Genomic DNA, 20,173 nt, shown 5'->3' on the forward strand with positions numbered 1-20,173 from the left:
ATGACAAAACATTTATTTTTTGGTTTGTGTATTAAATTAAGTTTAACAAGCTCCTGTGATGAGGTAGAACAAAGTTGTCATAAAATTAAACATCTTAGAATATTGAATGCTTATTTTTTGCATGGTTTTTATAATTGGGATGATGATTTGCATTCCAGAAAGCTGTGCTGCTATTATAATCCAGTTGAAGTTGCTTTGTAAGGAACAAAAACATTTCTTTGATTGCAGAGTTTAGCTGATTCAGTTTTCCTCCAAGTCATCTGGAATGTCAAGCAAGACCTTTGTTTTTATCACAATACTGTGAGCTACCTTGAGAAACTGGGGCAAGCTGCAGGTGTTTGAGTTTACAGTTAATGTTTGGTCACTTTGTCCACATTTTAAGTAATAGTTTTTAGGGGAACAAGAATGTTGCTGAAGTTGAAATAAGTATTTTCAGTAAAAATTCTGGATAATTTTACAATTTAAAAACTAAGCTGTTAAGTTTATGATTTTACAAACAAGATCTTTAAGTTAGATGTTAATCACTTCTCACTTAAATTGCAACTTTACTATTATCTCATTAGATAGCTATTAAATCGGCATATCTGCCAATGTTTTCAACCTTGCTTGCAATTTTCATCCACCTTTTGCATTATCACCCTTTTAGGCAGTTTGGAAAATTAGAGATCCAGTATCAATATCGATACTATTGCAGATCTTTAAATTTTGCATTGCATTTTCCCGTCATGCTTTTATTTTAGTTAACAAAGTCTCTAAAATATGTTTGTTTACCACAGTTGCAAATTATTACATGGAGTTTATGAAATTGGCAAAGTGTGAAGTTCCAATTACAAAGTACAGTGTTAGTGAGTTTTGAGAAGATTTATTGCTCAGGTTGAGGTTCTTAGTGTAAGTTTGCTGGCTGAGCTGGAAGGTTCGTTTTCAGATATTTCATCACCCATGCTAGGTAACATCATGAGTGAAGCACTGGTGGTATGGCCTGCTTTTTATTTATGTCTTTGGGTTTCCTTGGGTTGGTGACAGTGTGTTTAAAATATATATTTAATTGTAGAGTTATGCACAATAGTTGAATATTGAACCTTAAGTTGCTGTTTTGCTGAATATTTTGTGACATTTTGCTTCCTCTTTCAAAAGGTTCAGTAGATGAAGGAGTTACAGAAGGTTTACCAACACTTCAAGGCACTTCCAATGCCAACAATCACCCAGATGATGATGATAGGTAACTACAATCTGTACACATACTATTTTGCAGTAAATCAATGCATAGAACATAGAACAATACAGCACAGAACAGGCCCTTCAGCCCACGATGTTATGTCGAACATTTGTCCTAGCTTAAGCACCTATCCATGTACCTATCCAATTGCCACTTAAAGTTCGCCAATGATTCTGACTCTGCCACTCCCACAGGCAGAGCATTCCATGCACCCACCACTCTCTGGGTAAAGACCCTACCCCTGACATCTCCCCTATACCTTCCACCCTTCACCTTAAATTCATGTCCCCTTGAAACACTCTGTTGTACCCGGGGAAAAAGTTTCTGATTGTCTACTCTATCTATTCCCCTGATCATCTTCTACACCTCTATCAAGTCACCCCTCATCCTTCTCCATTCCAATGAGAAAAGGCCGAGCACGCTCAACCTATCCTCATACGACCTATTCTCCATGCCAGGCAACATCCTGGTAAATCTTCTCTGCACCCTCTCCAAAGCTTCCACATCTTTCCTAAAGTGAGGCGACCAGAACTGCACACAGTACTCCAAATGTGGCCTTACCAAAGTCCTGTACATCTGTAATATCACTTCACGATTCTTGAATTCAATCCCTCTGCTAATGAACGCTAATACACCATAGGCCTTCTTACAAGCTCTATCCACCTGAGTGGCAACTTTCAAAGATCTATGAACATAGACCCCAAGATCCCTCTGCTCCTCCACCTTACTAAGAACCCTACCGTTAACCCTGTATTCCGCATTCTTATTTGTCCTTCCAAAATGGACAACCTCTCACTTGGCAGGGTTGAACTCCATCTGCCACTCCTCAGCCCAGCGCTGCATCATATCTAAGTCCCTTTGCAGCCGACAACAGCCCTCCTCACTATCCACAACTCCACAAATCTTCGTATCATCTGCAAATTTACTGACCCACCCTTCGACTCCCTCTTCCAAGTCATTAATAAAAATTACAAACAGCAGAGGACCCAGAACTGATCCCTGCAGAACTCCACTTGTAACTGGGCTCCAGGCTGAATATTTACCATCTACCCCCACTCTCTGACTTCGACCGGTTAACCAGTTTTCTATCCAGCTGGCCAAATTTCCCACTATCCCATGTCTCCTGACTTTCCGCATAAGCCTACCATGGGGAACCTTATCAAATGCCTTACTAAAATCCATGTATACCACATCCACTGCTCTACCCTCATCCACATGCTTGGTCACCTCCTCAAAGAATTCAATAAGACTTGTAAGGCAAGACCTACCCTTCACAAATCCGTGCTGGCTGTCCCTAATCAAGCAGTGCCTTTCCAGATACTCATAAATCCTATCCCTCAGTATCCTTTCCATTGCTTTGCCTACCACCGAAGTAAGACTAACTGGCCTGTAATTCCCGGGGTTATCCCTATTCCCTTTTTTGAACAGGGGCACAACATTCGCCACTCTCCAGTCCCCTGGTACCACCCCTGTTCACAGTGAAGACGAAAAGATCTTTGCCAACGGCTCTGCAATTTCCTCTCTTAGTTCCCACATAATCCTAGGATATATCCTGTCAGGCCCGGGGACTTGTCTATCCTCAAGTTATTCAAAATGTCCAACACATCTTCCTTCCTAACAAGTATCTCCTCTAGCTTACCAGTCCATTTCACACTCTCCTCTTCAACAATACGGTCCCTCTCGTTTGTAAATACTGAAGAAAAGTACTCATTCAAGACCTCACTTATCTCTTCCGACTCAATACACAGTCTCCCAGTACTGTCCTTGATCGGACCTACCCTCGTTCTCGTCATTCTCATGTTTCTCACATACGCATAAAATGCTTTGGGGTTATCCTTGATCCTATCCGCCAAAGATTTTTCATGCCCTCTCTTAGCTCTCCTAATCCCTTTCTTCAGCTCCCTTCTGGCAACCCTGTATCCCTCCAATGCTCTATCTGAACCTTGTTTCCTCAACCTTATGCCGCCTCCTTCCTCTTTACAAGACATTCAACCTCCCTCATCAACCAAGGTTCCCGCACACGACCATCTCTTTCCTGCCTGACAGGTACATACATATCAAGGACACGTCGTATCTGTTCCTTGAAAAAGTTCCACATTTCCACGACATCCTTCCCTGACAGCCTATGCTCCCAACTTATGCTCGTTAGATCCTGTCTTACAGCATCGTACTTACCCTTCCCCCCCAATTGTAAAACCTACCCTGTTGCACGCACCTATCTCTCTCCATAACCAAGGTGAAAGTCACAGAATTGTGGTCACTATCACCAAAATGTTCACCCACTAACAAGCCCATAACTTGTCCCGGTTCGTTACCAAGTACCAAATCCAATATGGCCTCCCCTCTGGTCGGGCAATCTACATACTGAGTTAGAAAAGCTTCCTGTACACACTGCACAAACACTGCCCCATCCAATCTACTTGATCTAAAGAGCTTCCAATCAATGTTTGGGAAGTTGAAATCACCCATGACTACTACCCTGTGGCTTCTGCACCTTTCCAAAATCTGTTTCTCCACATCTCTGCTGCTATTGGGGGGCCTATAGTAAACACCCAATAAGGTGACTGCACCTTTCCTATTTCTGACTTCAGCCCATACTATCTCCAAAGGCAGATCCCCCTCGAACTGCCTTTCTGCAGCCGTTATACTATTTCTAATAAGCAACGCCACCCCCCCTCCTTTTTTACCACCCTCCCTAATCTGAAACATCTGTAACCAGGAACCTCCAACAATCATTCCTGTCCCTCTTCTATCCACATTTCCGTGATGGCCACAACATCGTAGTCCCAGGTACCGATCCATGCCTTAAGTTCACCCACCTTATTTCTGATACTCCTTGCATTGAAGTATACACACTTGAGCCTATCTCTGTGTAGCAAGTACTCCCTGTCAGTGCTACCTTCTCCACAGCCTCCCTACATTCTTGGACATCCTGACAAATAGCTAGCCTACTTGCTGGACTACAAGTCCGGATCCCATCCCCCTGCCAAATTAGTTTAACCCCCCCCCCCCCCGAAGAGTGCTAGCAAACCTACCTCCCAGGATATTGGTGCCCTTCTGGTTCAGGTGCAACCCGTCCTGCTTGTACAGGTCCCACCTTCCCCAGAATGCAGTCCAATTGTCCAAATACCTGAAGCTCTCCCTCCTACACCATCCTTGCAGTCACGTGTTCAACTGCACTCTCTCCCTATTCCTTGCCTCACTGTCACGTGGCACCGGCAACAACCCAGAGGTGGCGACTCTGTCCGTCCTAGCTTATAGCTTCCAGCCTAACTCCCTGAGCTCCTGAATGACCTCCCCACCCCTCTTCCTACCTATTTCGTTGGTGCCAACGTGCACCACGACTTCTGGCTGCACACCCTCCCCCTTAAGGATTCTGAAGACACGGTCCGAGACGTCTCGGACCCTGGCACCCGGGAGGCAACAAACCATCCGAGAGTCTCGCCCTTGTCCACAGAACCGCCTGTCCGTCCCTCTAACTAAAGAGTCTCCTATAACTAGCGCTCTCCTCCTCTCCCCCTTTCCTTCTGAGCCTCAGAGCTGGACCTCGTGCCAGAGACCCGGTCACTGCAGCTTACCCCTGCTAGGCCGTCCCCCCCAACAGTATCCAAAGCGGTATACATATTGTTGAGGGGAATGACCACAGGGTATCCTTGCACTGCCTGCTTCCTCCCCTTCCCACCTCTAACTGTTACCCAGCTACCTCTGTTCTCTGGCGTAACTATGTCCCTGTAGCTTCTATCTATCAGCCTCTCGAATAATCCTCAGTTCATCCAACTCCAGTTCCAGTTCCCTAACTCATTCTGTGAGGAGCAGGATCTGACTGCATTTCCTGCAGATGAAGTCGGCAGGAGTATTGGTGGTCACCCCTACCTCAAGCATCCTGCAGGAGGAACATTCCACTGCCTGCGCTGCCATTACTCTACACTTCGTCTCCAAAACAAGAACACTGAGTAGCTTACCTGTGGACTTTAAAGTTAGGTTAGAGGAGGAGGATGGGAGGGAGGCCCTACTCTGTAGGGCCTGGGGTCTAGAACACACCCACTCAAATATCAATCACTTACCTTCCCGACTAGCTCTGCACTCCAACTTCATTTCCGCCCAGCTCGCGCCACTCTCTGCTGTGATGAATGCTGGTTTAATAAGATGAGATGCAATAGCATATATGGGTTTCTGAGGGAAAAATGAACTTGGCAGATGTGGTAAAGCTCCATCTGAAATCAGTTTTTACAATGCCCAATGGGAAAGGATTTGTACTGAATTTCAGTGCTTATGGTAACTGTTAAAGATCAACCCACTTGTGAAGCATTTTCCATATGAATTAACTAGGAGCCCTAGTGTGTCCAGTCCAAATTGTCTCTTATGAATTATACTGTATCTTGATTTCGAGTCGATAAGTGTGGTGCTAGAAAAGCACAGCAGATCAGGCAGCATCCAAGGAGCAGGGCAATCAACATTTCAGGCATAAACTCTTTATCAGGAATGGAGGGGGCTGAGAGATAAATAGAAGTTCATGTTTAGATTGGGAGTCAGAAGATAGATGATGAAGGAAGAGATGGACAATTCCATAAAGTTATTAATTTTTAAAATGTACATAACAGATCAATGAAGATTAAATGTAAAACTTGCTCTAACTGCCTTTAGGGTGTATCGAAGTGATTATTGGGTCAGGAAATGTTTCCTTTGCATATTTGAAGTTAAGTTATTTAACTTATTGGATTTATTACTAATTACAGTATTTTACATAGAAACAGAATATTCAAAGATTGTTGCTTTAGGAAATAACGGATATTTAAATAGCTGACATCCGATTTCTGTTTGCCAATCTGTTACACTTTATCTAGTACCATTTTCTTACTTTACGTCAGAAATATATATCAGTTTTGGAAAATGAAGGCTAGACCAGTTATATTCCAATAAACTTTCAATATATATTTTTGAATCTACCACCAATTAGTATGTTCAATAACACTTACTTCATATATTGCAAATTTTTTCTCAAAATTCAGTCATGCCCAAATATTGTACAGATACATTGGCGTATTGCGGGAATCAACAGAAAAGTCTGGATAGTTGTTTCTTGCTTCAACAAGATCAAAAGGGTTACTTGGCTCTCCTTTGGATAATTCTACTTTTAAATTGTAGTTCTTTAAATTTTTAGGTTGGAGAGTGGACAGTACTCCTACCAGCTATACATCAACCCTTCCACAAGTGGCACGGAGAGACCCAGTCCAAATGGTCCTGATAAACCTTTTCAGTGCCCCACATGTGGTGCAAGATTCACTCGTATCCAGAACCTCAAACAGCACATGCTTATTCACTCAGGTAAGATTAAATAAATGTTTTCCTGTCTATTTACTTTATCCTTGTGTATAATTGCATTAATAATATGTTCATTTGGATATGTGCATGTGAATTATTAAGAAGAGTCATTCCTTAGTCTTCCTTACTTTGTGCTTGTGAATTATCACATGAATGAAAGTTAACTAATATAATTGCTAATTTGACTTGTTGCTTCTCGATAACAGATTTGTTAAAACTAATCTTTGTGTGAGTTCAAAATATTGGTAATATTTATGCCTTGATGTGCTTTATTCAAAAGCCATAACAGAAGCAATTATCACATGAAGCATAAAGTGTGTATTTATTTCAGCAGAATTCAACAGAAATCATAGGTTATTATAAGAGAGTGAGTCAGAGATCCAGTGAAACCCAAAGTTTATTGGAAGATTCTAAAGTTCATTATATTGTAGCCACAAAGGGATTCATAATTAGAACTAATGAGTATATTGTGGCAACACCTGTTTGATTTAGCAACAGCAGGCATGTATCAAAAAAACTTCCTCAAAGGGACATGTTAGAGTAGATACACTAAACTATTCCCTGTAGTGTGGTATCTATAGTAAAATAGCAAAATTTTTAAATTGGAGCTGAGTTTTATGGAGTGAATTTAGAAAGTATATTTTCACAGAGGATAGCAGAAATCTGGAGCTATTCCTCTGAATGCTAGATCAACTGAAACTCAGATCTCAGAAGATAGATTTTTGTGAGATAAGGATACACTGGAGTTGCTTTTTTTTTGCAGAAAGATTGCTACGCAATAGTTAACAGGTTCCTTTTTGGTAGGTGTCATATTATGCCAAGTGATCTTGTGTCTCTCCTTGACTCTATTGGTAGCACATTTGAGTTAAGGAGACACAATAAATGCTGACCTGTAAACTGTGCTCACATCCCATTAAACATATTAAACCAAGGACATATTTTCTTTTAAGATCCTATTGTACTTATGCTGGTTAGCTCTATCAAAAGCAGATTAATTAGCAATTCATCTCGCTATGGTATAGAAGGGACAAATCAATTTCTTTGTTTGCCTGAAAACTATACCTGCCATTCAAAGTGGTTAATTTTTATAGATAGTTTGGAAGATGTCTTAGTTTCTGTAATGCCTTATTATATCTCTTTTTACTTATGACTGCTGACAATAGAAGTCTTTTTAAATGTCTAAGTTATCTAGTGTTATGTTTGTGTGAAAGAAAATGTAGAAGCAATTGTCTGATGGTAATATCACTGGATGAATAACTCAGAACACCTGGCTAATGTTCTGTGATTGATACAAAGAACTGTGAATGCTGGAGATCTGAAACAAACAAAAGCAGAAATTGCTGGAGAAACTCAGCAGGTCTGGCAGCATCTGTGGAGAAGTTCTAAAGAAGGGTCACAGGACTTGAAGCATTAACTCTGTTTTCTCTCCACAGATACTGCCAGACATGCTGAACTTCTCCAGCAATTACCATGTTTTTGTTAACGTTCTGGGACTCTGCCATGGCAAATGGTGAAATTTAAATTCAATTAAAAAATCCAAAATTAAGTGCTAACCTAATGACAAACATTCAGCCATTGTCCAATAAACATATCTAGTTCACTAATGATGGGCCAACTGCCGGCAAAAAGGACTAGGTTAGATTTGGATGTCTGGTCAATGTGGATGAGTTGGACTGAAGGGTCTGTTGCCATGCTGTATGACTTTACGACCTGATAATGGAGGAAACCTGCCATCCTTACCAGATCTATCTTACTAATAACTCCAGACGCATGGTAATATGATTGACTCTTAACTGCCCTTTGGGGATGACCAATAAATGCTGGACCAGCAAGTGGTGCCCATGATCAAATAAAAACAAAGGGCATTATCTTTCACTTGTCAGTCACCGTAAACTGATTTTCCTAGAATTTACGAGAAAATAATACTGAAACTGCATTCTGCTTTATTCAGAATTAATCTGTTTATTTTACAAAATGGATTTTTAATTCCTGTCCATTGTTACTGTTTGAAGATATGAAATAATACTTGAAGATCAGTGAGTTTTAAATGAGACTAATTGCTGTCATTAACTTTTTGTAACATTCATCAATGCATTTGTGTATCTCTTAAGCTTCATTTCAGAATTCACAGCACATTATAATCTTCCTTACTTAAATAGTTTTAATTATGAGCATTCACAAAATCTTAATATTTAATTTATGCCCTTTTTTACTATTTGTTTGGTTTTTAATTCTACTCGAAACATTCTAGGTGCTTAAAATATTGTAGTCTTGCCATAATCAACAATTATGATTGAGCACAAGAAGTTACAAAGATTTAAGTGCTGAACACAGTTTGTTGAGAGAGCTTTTCAAGGTTGGGAGTAAAGTAGCAAGGAGTGATGGGCTTTCACAGAATTCCAGAGTATACGTCTATTGCTGAGGGTGGAGCATACAGTGTTATGCAAAGGCAGCCAAAGTTTGAGGAATGAAAAGTTTGTTCCAGGCCAAGGTGAAACAAGATAGTTAGAACAGCATGTGGTGTTCCATATTTATGAAACACAAATGATTTTTTATTATTAATATCGCTTTGTTTTGAATGTTAATTATGATACTTTCCAGCACAAAATGCTTGCATTTTTCTCAAAAAGATTTTGACTCTTTCACTGTTGTTTTCTTAGTTGATTTCAGAGGGTTTTTTGAATATATTTTCCAATTTTAATGACAAATTTCTCACTCTGGAAATCTTTATTTAACCTGTTAGAGAAGTAAACTTGATTAACTGGGAAAAGGTGACAGTTTAGTTGCAAAATAATAAAATGCATGATCAGCCATGAGTTTTTTGAATGGTAGAAGTGGCTGGAGGGGCTGAATGGCATATTCCTCCACCTTGTTCATAAATTTGTAGTGTAGAGTATGAGATAGTAAACTAATTGATGTATAATAATTGGAAACATTGCACTGTTCAAGGCTAGTGCAGTGGTTAGTACTGATATCTTAAAGACAGGGAGTTATAATCCAAAACCTAGTAAGAAAATCTTGGAACTCTTAAAACTTTTCACCCTATTTTTAAACTTTAAAATTCATTGCAGAATTCCAAACCAAAATTCCAAGGTTTCCTGATAAGCCAAGAAGAATTGTGTAAAACTCATGACAAAATTTGAATTACCTCTACATCACAAAAGTATCTATATGAAATATTTTATGTTCATGACAGTTACACTTAAGTCACACCAACTTGTCAAATATAGAAAGTCCAAAACTTTACTTGTAAACAATTGATTTTCCTATGCGATTTATTAAATATCTTTCTACTTTTACATTTGAGAACAAGTTGAAGTTTCAATTGTCATCTTAATACTTCATTTCCTTTGAGCAGAAATAGAAAAGATTGAAGATATTGTATCGTATTACACTTTAATACTGTGAAAGCCTCTCAAATTAAAAAAGGGGTGAGGAGGTGTGCACTTAGGACAAATTGCAGCAGACATTTGAGTTATTTTGGGGCATTATTAACTTAAATCAAGAGAAATACTAAATCTCTTCTCACTTTTGCTTGATGCTTTTGCCATCCTAGCAGAATAATGGAAAGCAACAGCTGAATGAAAGCATATATTTACAGTCTGTTATACAATGTTTTCCTACTGAATTGAACCTTTCTCCCCTACTTATAAGTTAAAACAGCTTATGGCAAAACAGTCTTAATTGCTGAAATCTTGGAATGTTGGTTGTTCTGACTCTGCTCAATAAGGTTAGCAGTTGTTTGAAAGTGTTATGTTTTATTTGTTTGAGATGTTGGTGTCAATGACTAGATCAGCATTTTTTGCCCATTCCTAATTGCCCTGGAGCAGATGTTATAAGCTGCTGTTTTGAAGTTTTACAGACCTTGGGGTATAGGGACACCAGCAGGCCTGTTTAGAAAGGAGTCCCAGAAATGTTACCTAACGACAATGAAGAAATGACGATATAGTCACAATTCAGTATGTGACTTATGTGGGAGCTTGCAGGTGGTAGTTTTCCTTTGCATCTGCTGATGTTGTCTTTCTAGGAAGCAGAGGTTGCAGATTACCTTGCTGAGTTGTTGTAGTGCATCTCTCTTAGATGTCTCACTGCTTCCACTATGTGCTAGTGGTGAAGGGAGTAAATATTGAACGTTGTGGTTGGGGTACCAATTAAACAGGCAGCTTAGTCCTGGCTGGTATCGAGCTTCTTGAGTGTTGTCTGAAGTATTACCATCCAGGCCCGTGGATGGTATTCCATGATACTTGTGCCTGGTGTATGGTGGACAGGCAATGGGGAGACTGGAGGTAAGTTACTCTCAGAATTCCTAACTTCAGACCTGCTCTTGTATCCACAGTATTCACATGGCTGCTCCAGTTAAGTTTCTGCTAAACCTTAAGCCCAAGATGTTGATAGCGGGGATTCAGTGACAGTTGTATCATTGAACTGGAGGGGTGACAATAAGATTTTGTTTTGTTTAAGTTGATCATTGTCTGGCACTTGTGTAACACATGTAACTCGTCAGTCATTAGCCCAAGCCTGGATGCTGTCCATAGTGGTAGATGTTTCTAAATGCTGTAAATTAATGGTGAAATATCAAATGTGACTTTTCCCTTTCTCTGGAAGTGTACTTTGGATTTCAGAGGACAAAATTAACTGGAATAATCTGTACAATAAACTTTATAATAAGCTGATCCTAGTGCATACATATACAGAGGAACCTTGATTATCCGAATGAGATGGGTGGGCACTATTTCGTTCAGATAATTGATTATTCGGTTAATTGATTTCCTGAGGGGCTTGGAGTTTTCTGTGAAGTCTGCTCCCTGTTCAGGAGACTAGGTACTAGCATGCTGCGTGAGAGACCTCCCCACCCCGGTCTGGTCTGCTGCCATCCCACCCCCCGTCCCCACACCGCCCACCCACAACCCTGCAGCCCCGTCCAACCCTGGTCAGCGCTTCCGCCCCGCCCCCCCCCCCCCGGCAGTTGGACTGTACACCAACAGTGAGATTGCTGCTGCTTTGTGGACTAAGTCTCCAAATAGAGCTTGTAAGCGTGCGCGCATGCATACACACAACCTTTTGACAGGTTCTACCTCTGCCATGTATGGGACAACATTAGATTATCTGGGGAAGGGGAGTTTAGGGTTCACCCCTCTGTTGGATTCAGGAAAAGTGTGCAGGCAGGAGGTCAGTCATTTAGTGACGGTGCCTGGACTGTTCTCGGCAGCTGTTCAGTGAGCTGAGTTTGTTTTTAATCATTGTACCTGTAAACAAAAGGCGTGATTAAGGTTGAAACAGCTCTTTGACATAGTGTTTCTCTCAGGATCTTGAGATCATATTCGGTTAATCAAGGTTCCTCTGTATTTAGTTAGGCTGGTCATACATAATGTGCTTTTTGATTGTTTATGAATAATTTTATATTTTCATTCAGTAAATTTTGTTGTGCAGTGCAGCGTAGGTGGTGCATATTTTTATTCCTCATGGTTTACTGCTAGGAATTTGATTAATGTTTGAAGGAAGAGTATTGGGCGGACAAAATAGTGTATCAACTCTATTTTGTTAAGATTTTTGGACTATAAAAATAATTTATTTCCTTTAATATTTGTATTATCTTCCTTGCATGTAGGTTAGAGAGATTATTTCTACGGTTGCTGGAGCATTGAGTGGTTGTAAGCAAATATGGAAAAGTAATTCCAGTTTGATGTTCAGCATATTCTTCTTATAATAGATAAATTGTTACTGATTAATAGAGTCTGCATTTCTTTTCACTATTTAACTAACAGACTGCATTATTACTGAAATCTGTAGAAATTCTGCCATTTACAAAACACACAAATTCGTCCGTTTTAGTTTCTTCCTGATGCTTGGGATAGGATGAGCAGTTCATGAAAGTTGATGACAATCTTAGGAATTGAAAGAATGAAATATAGCTTTTTTCACAAATTATTAAGTTGGCTATTGTCGATTGAAAGCTTTCCTTTATTTTTAAGGTATAAAACCCTTCCAGTGTGACAGGTGTGGAAAAAAGTTCACAAGAGCATATTCGCTAAAGATGCATCGTCTCAAGCATGAAGGCAAACGATGTTTCCGATGCCAGATATGTAGTGCAACATTTACTTCATTTGGTGAATATAAGCATCATATGCGTGTTTCAAGGCACATTATTCGAAAACCAAGAATCTATGAGTGTAAAACATGTGGTGCCATGTTTACTAATTCTGGAAACTTAATTGTACACCTGAGGAGCCTGAATCACGAAGCATCTGAGCTAGCGTCCTACTTCCAAGGAAGGTAAGCTACAGTATTTTGAAAACTTATCCTTAAGAAGGAGTAATATGGATATTAGTGCAAGAATGCTCTGATGATATTTATTAATCTTATGAGATTATCAATGTGGCTAAATCTAACATTTGTGGAGTAGACCATAACTATGATAAATGATAAATTATTAATAAATCCAGTGAGAAATTCCGAAACAACTTCTTTACTCTGAGATTGGGGTCAGAGTGTTATCATAAGAAATAGGTGAGGTGAGTGTTGTCGATGCCTTTAAGGATGGCTTGGATGAGGATATGAAGGAGAAAGAAATCTGTGAGCGTAATAGGGCTCAGTGTTGAGGATTGGACATTTCTGACTAACATAAGCACTGGTTGGGACCGTGCTGTACAATTTGTGTACCATAAATCACAGCGTACAAGTCAACTTGGTGTATAAGTCAAATCTATTTATCTGGCCATAAAGGTCACATTTTTGCACAAAATTAACATGCAAGTCAGCCACACACCAACACCACACCACCACCCCACCCCGCCATCCCCCAAAAAACTCCCACCTTGCTACATTTTAGCCGAACACGCTGTACTTGTGTTATTAGTCAATCTCAATTGACAGAGGAATTGATAGGTTAAGTAAGTGGGCAAAACTTGGTAATGTGAAGTTGCTCATTTTAGAAGGGAGAACAAAACAATACCGTATTATTTAAATGGAAAAAAGAAACTGCAGGAAGTGCCACACAAAGGGACTTGGGGGTATTTGGATATGAAATTCAAGAAACTAGCACAAAGGTGCAGCTGGTGATCTGGAAGGCTAATGGATTGTTGGCCCTTATATTAAGGGGTTGGAGTATAGAGTAGAGAGGTCTGATAGCAACTGTACAAGGTGCTGGTAAGATCATATCTTCAATATAACGAGCAGTATTGGTTCCCTTTTTATTGAAGGAAAAACATTTCATTGGAGGCAGTTCAGAGAAGGTTCTGAGATGATCGTTATTATAAAGAGATTGCCTCATTAGCAAAGGCTAAGCAATTCTGATGAGTCAGCAGATTTGAAACATTAACTCTGCTTTCTTCCCACAGATGCTGCTGGACCTGCTGAGTTTTGTGACCAATTTCTGGTTTTATAAGTAGGTTAGGACTTTACTCAGTAGAGTTTAGAAGAATGAGTGGATGTTTCTCCCTTATGGGAGAGTCTAGCACTAGAGGGCATAGTCTCTGAAGATCGTGGTGTTGGAGAAAGCACAGCAGGTCAGGCAGCATCTGAGGAGCGAGAGAGTCGACATTTCGGCAGGACTCAACGGAGAAAGAGTTCAAAGTCGTGGCACGTATGGAATTCATTGACATGGGGACGAAGTGGGATGAAGGTGAGTCCTTTGCTGAGGACTGACCATTTGACCTCAGTGAGAGGAAGGATAGGGGAATGGTAAATACCTAGCAGTGCCTGTGGCTGAGGTCAAGTATGGAGCTGGAGTGGGGGTGTGCATGGGAGCAGTCATGTGATCAGTGGTGATGTTGGCAGTCATGTAACTGGTGGCGTCCATGGAGGCAGTATGGTCGATGGCATTGGCAGAAGTGAGTCCTGATGAAGGGTTAAGCCCGAAATGTCAACAGTCTTGCTCCTTGAATGCTGCCTGACCTGCTGTGCGTTTTCCAGCACCACATTCTATCAACTCTGACTTCTCCAGCATTTGCAGTACTGACTATCTCCTGGCATGGTCTCTGAATTAAAGTGTGCCAATTTAAGATTGAGATGAGTAGGAATTTCTTCTTTGAGTGTCTTTGGAACTTTGTGTCCACAGCTCTCTGTAGCAATGAGTCCTTTTGAATATTTAAGACTGCAATAAATTTTTGTTGAAACTTTATTGCTGGAACAGCACAGCAGGTCAGGCAGCATCCAGGGAACAGGAGATTCGACGTTTCGGGCACAGGCCCTTCTTCAGGAATGAGCAGAGAGTGTTCAGCAGGAGAAGATAAAAGGTAGGGAGGAGGGACTTGGAGGAGGGGAGTTGGAAATGTGATAGGTAGAAAGAGGTCAAGGTGAGGGTGATAGGTCGGAGTAGGGTGGAGGCGGAGAGGTCAAGAAGAAGACTGCAGGTCAGGAAGGCGGTGCCGGGCTGGAGGGATCCGGCTGAGACAAGGTGGGGGGAGGGGGGATGAAGAAACTGGTGAAGTCCAAGTTCATCCCCTGCGGTTGGAGGGTTCCCAGTCGGAAGATAAGACGCTCCTCCTCCGACCGTCGGGTTGTTGTGGTTTGGCGGTGGATGAGTCCAATGACCTGCATATCCTCGGTGGAGTGGGAGGGGGAGTTGAAATGCTGTGCCACAGGTTGGTTGGGTTGGTTCGTCCGGGTGGCCCAGAGGTGCTCTCTGAATCGCTCCGCAAGTAGGCGGCCTGTCTCCCCAATATAGAGGAGGCCACACCGGCTGCAGCGGATGCAGTAGATGATGTGGGTGGAGGTGCAGGTGAATCTGTGGCGGATATGGAAGTTTCCCTTGGGGCCTTGGAGAGAAATGAGGGGGGAGGTGTGGGCGCAAGTGTTGCACCTCCTGCGGTTGCAAGGGAAGGTGCCGGGAGTGGTGGTTGGGTCGGTGGGGGGTGTGGATCTGACAAGGGAGTCGCGGAGGGAGTGGTCTCTACGGAAAGCTGATAGGGGAGGGGAGGGAAATATATCCTTGGTGCTGGGGTCTGTTTGGAGGTGGCGGAAGTGACGGCGGATGATGCGCTGTACATGGAGATTGGTGGGGTGGTAGGTGAGGACCAGTGGGGTTCTGTCCTGGTGGCGGTTGGAGGGGCGGGGCTCAAGGGCGGAGGAGCGGGAAGTGGAGGAGATGCGGTGGAGGGCACCGTCGACCACGTCGGGGGGGAAATTGCGGTCCTTGAAGAAGGAGGCCATCTGTGTTGTACGTATTTTGAACTGGTCCTCCTGGGAGCAGATGCGGCGGAGACGAAGGAATTGGGAGAATGGGATGGCGTTTTTACAGGGGGCAGGATGGGAGGAGGTGTAGTCCAGGTAGCTGTGGGAGTCGGTAGGTTTGTAGTAGATGTCCGTGTTGATTCGGTCGCCTGAGATAGAAACAGAAAGGTCTAGGAAGGGGAGGGAGGAGTCCGAGACTGTCCAGGTGAATTTGAGGTCGGGGTGGAAGGTGTTCGTGTAGTGGATGAACTGTTCAACCTCCTCGTGGGAGCACGAGGTAGCGCCGATACAGTCATCAATGTAGCGAAGAAAAAGATGGGGGGTGGGGCCAGTGTAGTTGCGGAAGATGGATTGTTCCACATACCCTACGAAGAGGCAGGCATAGCTGGGGCCCATGCGGGTGCCCATGGCTACTCCTTTTGTTTGGAGAAAGTGGGAAGATTGGAAAGAAAAGTTGTTCAGGGTGAGGACCAGTTCGGTCAGTCGAAGGAGGGTGTCGGTGGAAGGGTACTGGGTGGTACGGCGGGAAAGGAAGAAGCGGAGTGCTTTGAGTCCTTCGTGATGGGGAATGGAGGTGTACAGGGACTGGATGTCCATGGTGAAGATGAGGCGTTGGGGACCGGGGAAGCGGAAATCCTGGAGGAGGTGGAGGGCGTGGGTGGTGTCAATAAATTTTTGATCAGTCAGATAATCAGGGGTTGTGAGAATATTGCAGGAAAGTGGACATGAAGAATGTAAGATCACCCATGATTCTGTTGAATAGTGGAGCAGGCTTGGGGGCTAAATGGCTTACTGCTGTTCTTATTTCTGGTGGTCTTGTACCCTGACATCTAGTTCTTTACTCCGACATATAAAAAGCAAATATTTATTGCAGTAATGACCAGTGTTTATTTTATGATGTTATAAAGTTGTACATTTTGTTAGAAATCTGCAGTTGTGTAAACATGTATCAGACCATAAGACAGACAAGCAGAAGCAGGCCATTTAGCTCATCGAGTCTGGTCTACCATTCAGTGAGATCATGCAGCATCAGGAGGTGGCGAAGTCAAAGTTTTGGATGTAACCCTTCTTCAAGAATGGAGGTTGGGGTAGGGGGAGCTGCTGGTAAAGGGCGGGCGGAGGGGGTAACGGGTGGGGACAGGATTGGAATGGTAAGGTAGTGATAGGTGAATATGGCTTGTAGGTATGACCTGGTTGGTTGATGGGAGGAATGCATCTGGTTGGTACCTGGAAGGAATGGTAGATAGGAGAAATGGAAGGGAGCAGGCAAGGCTGGAAAGAGAGTCGGGGGATGGGTAAGAGGGTTAATTGAAATTTGAGAACTCCATGTTGAGTCCTCTGGGCTGTGGGCTGCCCAGGCAAAAGGTAAGGTGTTGTCAAGCCTATGATTTTAGCTGGAGTACTATTCTGTGACTTTTAGCTGCTTCTGGTCCTTTGCCTTTGAAGTCCAAGTTTATGTGCACTTTCACAGGGTGGTCAGGAAGTTTGAGCGTCTTGAGATATTTATTACTTAATTTAATAGTCTTGGGAAATAAATGTTAAATGTTTGAATGACATGGATTTCCTTGATCATGTGAAACTGTAGAATCTGAAACTGTTGCAGCCCAGTTTAGTTCTAATTGCATGCAATTAGCAAGTGTGGGGGTATTCTGATCAATCATGAGGCATCATAGGTGAGCCAGAACACACAAACTAACTTTCTTTACTTGTATGCCGGAAGAGCTTGATTAACATATGCCAGTTGATGTTGCATTTTTGGATTTGAGTAATCCCTTTAAACCATGATGTAAAAGCAAAATATAATAACATGTGCTGGAAATCTGAAATAAATGCAAAATGCTGGAAGTACTCAGCAAAAGTTCCGTGTTGGATGCCATTAATTCCAAAAAAGTAGAAGCTACACTCAAAGTAGAGATTGCAATCAACAATTATCTTACAAAATGAAGGAGCTGGATTGAGGAGTTAAATGGCCAATTGCTCATTTAGTTTGTATGTAGGTCTTGCAGTATGTATTGAGAGAAAAACACCGTTAATATTTCTAATTCATTTTGATTTCTTTTGGACTGAAGGAAGGTAGAAACATGAAGGAATTTTGATTTTGAAAGCTAGGAAGAACAAAAAAGACAATATTCGATAGTCTAGAAAACTTAAGTGATGAAGGTGACATGGATCAAAAGGCAAATGAAGTCTTAAAGCAACAAAAGTATTAGTCCTATACAAGTGTGAAGGGCAGCGTAATTAACAATGCAGTCCAGAAGCAATGACATAAAAATTATGATTCAAAGCATAAAAATGGGTACAGAGTTGATGGTCTGAGATTGTTGAATTCCGTTTTGTGTTCAGAAGGCTATCAAGTGCCTAAATGGAAAATTAGGAAATGTTCTTAGAGCTGAATGTTGAATTCCAGTGGAACACTGCAGAAGTCTGAGGTCAGGAATTGGAGGACGAGAGCCTGGCAATGAATTAAAACACCAAGCCAGTGGAAGCTTAGGTCATGCTTATGGACTGAAAAGAGATGTCTGCAATATGGTCACAAAATCTGAGTTTGATCTCTTTAAGGCAGTGGATATCATACCATGGGCAGCAAAGCTTTGGTGCAGTTCTTCTGCAAAGGCTGAACTGAATGTAGTGCAAGAAGAAATCAGGGAATATTTTAAATTGGATACATAGATTATTGGCCAGTAGAACCTAAAGGATTAATTGTCATCAGTATTTTATCATGTCACAGTGGATTCACAGATACTTGTTGCCTTTACAAATAATCAAGATCTAGGAGTCACCAGCAGAGCAGTTTAAGTTGCACTAATACACAACTGTTCTAGACTTCAAAGTTGAACAGTACAAATTGTTGGATGAGTTGAATATGCTTGAGAATTGGGAACAAATGAGCAGGAGGAATTTAATGAGGAAATAATTGTTATTTAAAGGGTTCATGGAGTATGGAAGATCAATAACCAATAAACTGAAGCTATTGTAACAGTCTCTGCAACAGTGATTAAAGTAAATCCGATGTTGGAACCTATGAAAAGATAAATATTGTGCCAAATAATGTACTGATTCTACCATTTTAGAAATTATTGTCACAATTGCACTTGCAATATCATGAACAGTTCTGGTTGCCACAGTACATGTAATTCTTCTATTACACAATAGTTGCATACTTGTGCAAAATTGCGACTTAGAAACAGTGCTTACTGTTGCTGATGTAATCGCGTTATAGGCAACACATTTTAAAAGATCGGCTTTAGAAATAGTGTCTCCAATTCGTCAATCGCGTTAGTGAATTTGGCTTAACACCATGTGTGTTATACCAGAACAACCTGTATAAAAAGAATATTTCAGCTACTGAAAGGTACAGAAATGAGGAACCAGTATAGCCCAGGAAGATAAATTTAATTATAAGGAATAACTATATAAATTGAGCTCATTCTGTCTGGGATTTAAAAAAAAGTTGAAAAGTGATCCAATTATTGTTTTTGGTTTCTAAAATGTGTGGATAATGCAGATCATCGCAGATTGTAATTCAAGATAAAAGAATTAAAGGGCGAGAGATAAATTCAATATCAATCTGCAGAATCAATATTTTATTCACTCTATGGACTTAAATGTTCGAATGAATTCAAATACATTCAAATACAAATTAGATGGAATTGCAGAAGAACAAAACGGCATTTTAGGATGCCCCATCTCTCAGATTCACAAATTTTTCAATAGAAAAGGAGGCCATTCTCCCTGTCATAAATAAGCTATTCTCCTGCATTTTCCCTGACTCATGCACACTTTAGATGACTTAAGTACAAATAGTGCCTCTTCAAATGCCTCAAATGCTCTTGCCTTCGCACCCTTCCATACAGTGCTTTCTAGACCTGAACCACTTGGTTTTTGTTTTCCCATCATTGTATTTGCTGCATTTGCATATTGCTTGCATATCTGTGCCCTCTCATTTGTGATCCTTTACAATGGTCTAGTGGTATTATCACAGGACTGTTAATCCAGAGACCCAGTTAATGTTTGGAAGACCTGGGTTCGAATCTCACCATTGCGGATGGTAGAATTTGAATTCAGTAAAAAACATAGAATTAAAATAATGACGACAATGCAACCATTGTTGATTCTCAAAAACTCACCTGGATCACAAATGTCCTTGAGGGAAGGAAATCATCCTTACCTGATCTGGATGGCATGAACTCCAGACCCAAGCAAAGTGGTTGATCTATCTTCTTTCCAAGGAGAATAGTCGCAACCTTTCCGATTCATCCTCAACTGAACTTTCTCATCGCTTGAAACGTTTGCAAATCTGCACCCTCTTACTATAATGTGTCTAGAACTTTATATGGTACTCCAGCTGAGATCTATCAGATTTTTTTATACAAGTTCTGCATAACCTCTTGCTCCTGAACGCAATTCTAATAAGGTTGAAGATATTGTACCTTGTATGAACTGCTTTGTCTATCTGTCCTGCCA

General features: G+C 41.3%; 1 protein-coding gene across 5 annotated transcripts in view; it reads left to right on the forward strand.

Annotated features, from left to right (window-relative positions):
- The window catches only part of LOC122540670 (zinc finger and BTB domain-containing protein 44-like), a 50,186-nt gene that overhangs the window by 5,870 nt on the left and 24,143 nt on the right, over window positions 1-20,173 (forward strand). For all 5 annotated transcript variants that reach the window (XM_043676713.2, XM_043676712.2, XM_043676715.2 and 2 more), the window contains 3 exons: window positions 1,135-1,219; window positions 6,378-6,541; window positions 12,511-12,811. In XM_043676713.2, coding sequence (XP_043532648.2) covers window positions 1,135-1,219; window positions 6,378-6,541; window positions 12,511-12,811 — 550 coding nt within the window. The remainder of the gene's footprint in view (window positions 1-1,134; window positions 1,220-6,377; window positions 6,542-12,510; window positions 12,812-20,173) is intronic.

Source organism: Chiloscyllium plagiosum, unplaced genomic scaffold, assembly GCF_037043375.1.
Source record: "Chiloscyllium plagiosum isolate Xiang-an unplaced genomic scaffold, Cpla_swu_hap1 HiC_scaffold_29, whole genome shotgun sequence".
Lineage (NCBI taxonomy): Eukaryota > Metazoa > Chordata > Chondrichthyes > Orectolobiformes > Hemiscylliidae > Chiloscyllium > Chiloscyllium plagiosum.